The sequence below is a fragment of the Branchiostoma floridae genome, chromosome 12, assembly GCF_000003815.2.
Source record: "Branchiostoma floridae strain S238N-H82 chromosome 12, Bfl_VNyyK, whole genome shotgun sequence".
NCBI classification, from domain to species: domain Eukaryota; kingdom Metazoa; phylum Chordata; class Leptocardii; order Amphioxiformes; family Branchiostomatidae; genus Branchiostoma; species Branchiostoma floridae.
In genome coordinates this window covers 6762054-6769026 of record NC_049990.1, presented here as the reverse complement: position 1 = coordinate 6769026, position 6973 = coordinate 6762054, and the positions used below count along the sequence as shown (strand labels likewise).

The 6973-nt window shown below is 44.3% G+C and overlaps 2 protein-coding genes across 2 annotated transcripts in view; both read right to left on the bottom strand.

The window, feature by feature from the left end:
- Nucleotides 1-467: 467 nt before the first annotated feature.
- On the bottom strand, nt 468-2066 carry LOC118428082. The gene is made up of 4 exons (XM_035838050.1): nt 1396-2066; nt 965-1106; nt 585-775; nt 468-479 (listed from the first exon to the last, which is right to left on the bottom strand). Exons 1-4 carry the CDS (start codon nt 1885-1887, stop codon nt 468-470), a joined length of 837 nt encoding a protein of 278 aa, XP_035693943.1. The 5' UTR covers nt 1888-2066.
- An 869-nt stretch (nt 2067-2935) lies between these two features.
- Nucleotides 2936-6973, bottom strand: part of LOC118428081 (oxalate:formate antiporter-like) — a 9329-nt gene continuing 5291 nt past the window's right edge. Inside the window, exons 5-10 of the mRNA XM_035838049.1 lie at nt 6349-6588; nt 5549-5671; nt 4700-4872; nt 4183-4237; nt 3488-3587; nt 2936-3080 (exon numbers count right to left, since the gene is read on the bottom strand). Coding sequence (XP_035693942.1) covers nt 3025-3080; nt 3488-3587; nt 4183-4237; nt 4700-4872; nt 5549-5671; nt 6349-6588 — 747 coding nt within the window. The 3' untranslated portion in view covers nt 2936-3024. The remainder of the gene's footprint in view (nt 3081-3487; nt 3588-4182; nt 4238-4699; nt 4873-5548; nt 5672-6348; nt 6589-6973) is intronic.

The following is a 6973-nucleotide window of genomic DNA, read 5'->3' as shown; positions in this document are numbered from 1 at the left end:
GATGCCGTATAGTATCAAAGCTGGCACAGGAGTCAAACTGGCACCTAGATCTGCCTTCACTGAAACAGGAAGGAGCATTTCTATTCAACAACGGTGTTGCTGCCCCTCTCTGTTGCCATGTGCTAATGAGTGACTGTGACCTGCTCACGTCCCAGTGGCGCCAGATTGAAAATTTGTCAGTATAACAATACATGAACAATTATACATATGTTCACCTAAAAATCGATTTAAAGTCTCATACTAATGCCAGACAAGTATACATACTCATAGGCCGGCTTCACTCCTCTGTCAGCTTTTGATACTACCTTATGCTACGGTAGGATCTGCTTGGAGATTAGGCTCTATAGTCGATATGCCCCAAAATTCTACAACATTAGCCCCCCCCCCCCGAGTTAGACTGATAAACGATAGATATCATTCGTCTATGAAGGTTAGACATCCAGTTAATAAGATACGCCAAAAAGCAGTTAGTCGAACAACTGGATTAGATTTTAGATATCATTGAGATCGGGAGTCTGACATCCAGGCTGATATGTATGGATAGAAAGGACAATATATGTACTGAGATTGTGGCGAATGATTACCACAATCCTCCCGGAGTCCGCGTTGCTACTCAGGAGGTTCCAGAAACACTGCTTCAGTCTCGCTCTGGCTGCTGTTCCTGGAGACCCAGTCTCCCCTTTTCCCCCCTTTTCCCCGGGGGGTCCCTGATCCCCGCGGTCTCCTTTTGCGCCGTCCCGCCCGTCCCGACCGTCCCGTCCTGGTTGAGGACAACCTTTAAATGGGTGGAGAAAGAAGAGAGACTTTAAACGTGCGCTCTATAGTGTATTGGAGTAGAATAAATACATGGAACAAAAACACATATATATTTTATACTACAAATTAACTAGCTAAAACACAAGGCAGTAGAGCATTTTTGGAAGTCCGCAAGCTAACAAATATGTGCGCCTAGTCGTGGTTGTACCTAATCCAGACGGAAGTCGGACAAAGTTGGGCGCTTCTCTCTTAGAACGCCTGCGAACGAGTCCTCCGTCCTTAGTGACGTTGTTGTTCTGTACCCCGCTGTCAGTGTCGCCAACGTGCCCGGACTGTTCTCCCTCGGGGCTCTGCACAGAACCGGTCGGGTAGGAAAGAATACCACAAGTCAGTACGTCATGTTTAATTCTGTACTATAAAGTTGAGGTTTTGTTGAAAAGAAGGAGCAAACGCAAACTATGCTGACAACAACTTGCTTCTAGATAGATTCAATGGAATGCAAGGTGGCAACAGGAATGACAATAACGTACAGTAGTTAGACTAATGGCTGTAGATTGTATCAAGCCTAGCATTATAATTACATAGCTATACACCTTCTGATATAACATTTTAGCTCACTAGAAGTGAGTGTCTACTTACACCAGACGTTTGTTGTTGTTCGGCGTAGCTTCCCGGGAAATTTCCGGCCCTGATCTGTGCCTCCATGACTGCCATCCTCTCTCTCAGTGACAGGACCTCCTGTTGGTCTTTTTGAGCCTGGACTTGGAGCTTGGCCATGTCGTCCCGGTCTCTCAGTGCCTGTGCTTGGAGCCTTGTCACTTCGTCATGGTCTCTCAGTGCCTGTGCTTGGAACCTCGTCATTTCGTCGTGGTCTCTCTCGGTCCTACCAGCAACTTGTTGACCCAGGGTTGCCACCTTCTCTTTCAGCGTAGCCATCTCTTCTTGATCCCTCTCCACCTTAGCCCGGAGGTTCCCCATCGCATGCACGATCACGGCCAGCACCACGGCGGAGGCAAACACCGCGGCGGCGCCGAGAACACCTACGGCCGAGCCAAACGTGCCGGCCGTGCGCTCCCGGCGGGTGCTTCTCTCGGACAGGGAGTGAGCGTAAGGGAGCTTCTCCGATGTCATTTTACCCGGTAAAGCAGTAGCTATGGTTAGTAATGGTAAATATGGACTAGCGTGGCTCAGGACTCAGTACACGGCGACGACCAAGAGCGCGTCAAATCAGAGTTAAAATTGTCCCAACCGACAGTTCGGACAACTCAGCTTGCTATGAGGAAACGAAAAATCACGTATCTACAGATCATTCCAAGTCATTTAACTTGGATGAACACATTGCACTATGGGGGAGGGGGCGACATCATTTTGACACACGAGTAGCGACAGGTATACGTAGTAAGGATATGAAGCGTAACTCATATGGCATCAAAATAGTCTCAATCAAAAGTTCCGCTTGTGATGAAGAAAAAACCATTCACGTATTTACAGTTTATACCAAGTCAATTAATTCTGATGAATACATTCAAACTGCTTCTCTAAATAGATGACCTGGCTATTCTCCAGGCAGAGGTTGTGTCGCGGGGATGGTAGTGGCCAGGATTTTACCGGGGAGCGAGCTGGTATAAATCCCGGCCACTACTATCCCTTCGACCCAACCTCTGCTTGGAGAATAGACCTGGCAGGCCACTTACAACATCACAAGGCAAGACTGGATAACAACAAGGCAACATGACTTCACATGCGTGGTTTTTGTTTTGTCTTGATACAGTCATAGCGCCGAAAACCTTTTTAAAACTGAAGAATTTCACAGTTCATTTCCAAGACTCGCAAACCTTCCAATGTCAGGTGTTCTATGCAATAGAAAGCACAAAGCGTACACAAGGGTAAAGTGGTATACCACGGACGAAGGAACGAAAGGAGACACGAACGAGCGTAGAGCTTCAGGAGAGCGACGAAAAAAGGAAATAATTTCTTGACATTGCACAAAACCACAGGCAACCATTGATTTAATCCCATAATTTGGACTTTCCAACTATAGTATATACATAAACTGAAGCAGTCCTTTGCATATCGGTGCCCCAGCCACCAGGGCTATAAACTGTTCTTCATTTTCTTCTCTGCTATCATTTGCTGTTTGGAACTGCTTTGTAAGCCTTATAAGAACATACAAGAACAGTTAAATTGTAGAATCAGTCTTTATTCACAGCAGCGTGGTAACGAAGTAAAATTTGTTGATTTTTTTTCTATGAAGCAGAACGAGTCGTGTTAGATGTCCCTTCCTTCTGCATTCTTGGCCTTGAAGAGGAATGCGATGATCCCACCTGAAAAAAAGAAAACGTGTCAGACATCTAACAGGAGCAAGGCCTACCGAAGACAAGGAATGTCGACAGGTGTTATAAATTTCACTACGGTTACTTGCCCACCTAACCGATTTGAACGTCTGGTGGTCAGAGAACATTTATCTACAGAGTCATATCATTCATGGAACACTTTTCCAGCTGACACGTAAGACAAGCATCAAGGCACTGCCTCCTCAAAGAGGAAACTCTGTAATCCCTACGAGAGTCGTACTCTGTGGTTACATACTAGATAACAATTTTCTGATCAAGAAGGTTTAATAGGACCACTTCTCATACTGATGTTACTTTAGATACTACTAGTAGTTGGGTAGTCCTGATGACAAGTCATTCACAGCCAAACTAATCTACTACTAACAGTTATGACTTACTGATCGCCGTCATGCCCGACACCAGACTGAACATGCCGAACCAGCCAAGGGCCGACATCAGTGCCGAGGTGATGATTCCACCGGTGATGGACGAAACCAACTGGGGGGAAAAGTAAAGGGGTGTCAGAATCATACCAAACATAAATGTTCTAGCGATATTCTTTCTACCTTCACACAAGTGGTTGGCAGTGGTTTCCATGCAGGCGATTTTGGAAAAGGTGATTTTTAAGAAATTTATAACAACCTTGTATGAAGGTGATGAGTGCAGCGCTTCAAAAATTAGAGACCTCGAGCTCTAATGCTTCCGAGTATTCTTCATAGAATTTTACAGACTAGGGATCAAATGTACCATAGTAGTGTCGACATAACTTTGATGTAAAAGTGCCGTAACGCAAAACGCCAAGGCACTTAATTGCTTTCGATTGCAAATTAAGGCACTTGAAAAGCGTTAACTTTGATACAAAATAGTTTGAATGCGCTGAGAGATTTGTACCAAGGTATGGGAGAAAACCTAATCTCCAAGCAGATCCTACGGTATAAAAAGCTGCCAGAGGAGTGAGGCGGCCTAGTAGGAGTGTGTTTCCCAGTGGCTGATGACTCCCTTTGGCCAGCTACACCCTTTTACCAGCTTTGATGCTGTATTATGTCACTGGTAAATCTGCCTGGAGATTAGAGAAAACCAAGAGTAAACTTACCCCAGAGGTGAAAACGAGTCCATAGTTAACTGCCACGTAGTCTGGGCCAAACGTTCTAAAAATCGAATGGAGTACATCGTCAGATTTCAAACTAACCAACCTGACTGATTACGAAAAAATTAACACTTAATATGAAGTTTTATCATTAAAAGTTACACTAACATCAAACGATATATATGCCAGACCTAAATTGTGAACATTAATTAGTAGCTTCAGGAGGATGCCCCTAACTTGTTACTGTTCTTGGTGACAGCGACCAGAAGGATGACGGCTGAGACACAACTATTTACCGGTTTCGAACTTTTATTAAAAGGTCTTCATCAGAATGACGAGAGAGTGATACCGCACTTGCTTTTATAAAAAAAAAACTCTACTACTCTACTCATCTAGTTCGGGCAGGGCACCCTGAGCAGTTCGGGCAGGGCGCTCTATTAAATAGCCAATCAGCTTACAGGATATCGTTTTGCACCGGCGAGTTGTTATCCTATAGGATAGTCTTAAAAACTGTTGTACTTACTTGGCCGTTGCTGTTGGAAAAAGCGAGAAGTTTCCACAGAACGACCCGAAGATTCCACAGATCCAGATGAAAAACATGACCTTTGCCCCCACCCCGGCGTCTGCCTCGTCAGGAACGGCGAATAACGTCATGGTGAAGAATATCATGGAGGTACACAGGCCCATCAGGGATACCTGGAGGATAGGGTGTGTGTGTGAAATGGACTTTTGTTACATATCACAAACCATCACAAGCAAGGGAAGAAAACATTGTGTTTCGCACCCCTAATTATTATATTATAGATTGTGAGAAATTTTCAATCAATTAAAAACATACTAACGTTACACAACATATTGACGAGACAAGGAAATATACAGAAACAGTGGCCCAAATGACTTTTACACTGACTTCGTTAGTCTCACACGAAAACGTTGTTATAGTCAGGGAGCTGCTACATAGGTCTTCCGACATGTTCTAGGGACATTTTTCGTAACTATGTGGCCGGTGTCCTCTCGACTACTGCACGAAGTTTAGATGGTGTTCGCTTGTCACCGAGCCCTGTCCAATGTGATATTGTTGTTTTTTGCAGGTGTAAAATACCCTCACCTGTCTGGTTATTTTGAAATACGGTGAACTTTTGGCTATCAACAAATTAATTTTCACAAACTTTGTAGACTTATAAGTCTATTGATGGCTAAAGGCTGTGCCAAGGAATTGCATGACCTGAGACAAATTTACATCTGCATCTAGATCTGTCACGTGTCAGGAGAGACGACTGGCGAAAACTTTCGATAACTGCAGGGTAACTCGTGTAATTTGTGTGTAACACTGTCATAAGAACCATCCAGGTCCGTGTGTAAAGTACCCTACTTTAAAGGAGTATCTATCTGCCAGCCAGCCCCAGAATGGTCTCCCCACGGCGTTCAGTACGGCAGAGAAGGCTCCCACCAGAGCCAGGAAGTGGTCGTCTTGGATCTTCGTCTGACCGAACGCCTGTGGAAAAATATGTGTGACTAATTTCGGAGGATCCAAAACAATTCTTCTCGAGGATATTATTGTAATGTTTCAGGAAAGACATTGTTTATCAATATTACCGAGTACCGCTGTTTGTGGTATACAAACTAGCCAGAATAGTATAAACGGAGGATAATCAGTGTGAATGTGAGTTCAACATCAGGGACAGGACCAGTGTGAAGTCAGTAGGAGGATAATCAGTGTGAATGTAAGTTCAGCACCAGTGTGAAGTCAGTAGGAGGATAATCAGTGTGAATGTGAGTTCAGCACCAGGGACAGGACCAGTGTGAAGTCAGTAGGAGGATAATCAGTGTGAATGTGAGTTCAGCACCAAGGACAGGACCAGTGTGAAGTCAGTAGGAGGATAATCAGTGTGAATGTAAGTTCAGCACCAGTGTGAAGTCAGTAGGAGGATAATCAGTGTGAATGTGAGTTCAGCACCAAGGACAGGACCAGTGTGAAGTCAGTAGAAGGATAATCAGTGTGAATGTGAGTTCAGCACCAAGAACAGTCAGTAGGAGGATCCTTCTCACAGGCATGGCTTTTCAGTACGTGCCAAGACAAGGACAAAACAGGGTCATTGCTGAACGATCCCCCTCCACTGTAACGTCAAGGGCAGCGGCCAAAACCGACGATCAACATGAAATGACTCATACCTTCCATAACGTTGATATGAACACCACGGCGTTCCCGTTCATGAAGAACATGAACCACAACATGTAGAACTCCCGGGTCTTCAGTATTTGACCAGGAGATAAGGACCTTCTCTCGATGGGTTTCGGCGCGAAACGGTCGTTCTGGACACTGCTGTCTTCTTGGATGTCCAAGTCATCGTTCAGACTACCTTCAGAAGGTGACCGTGCTAGGGGAGCCACCTCCTCCGGATCGGCTTGGAGCTGTGTACATAGAAATGGATATCAAACCATCTTGCTAACATATTGAAATCAAGGTGAGTGAGGGTATGTTTTTCTTTCTTACAGAGATAACTCTCCTTCAATAATTGTATCATTAACGCTTGTTGACCGCTTGCACTACAAAAATTCAGTTTTCTACAACTGTACAGATAGCTGTAAGTGTATATGTATGTATGTATGTATGTATGTATGTATGTATATACAATAAGTACATTGTGTAGAATTTACATGTGGTACGACTCATGGTCCTGCGAGACCGACGAGTGCCTTTACTTACTTTATGTATGTATGTATGTCCTTTTGTGAGCTTTATGGTTTTCTTATACCTGACATAAAAAAGAAAGATGACTGATTTATTGCCTGATAT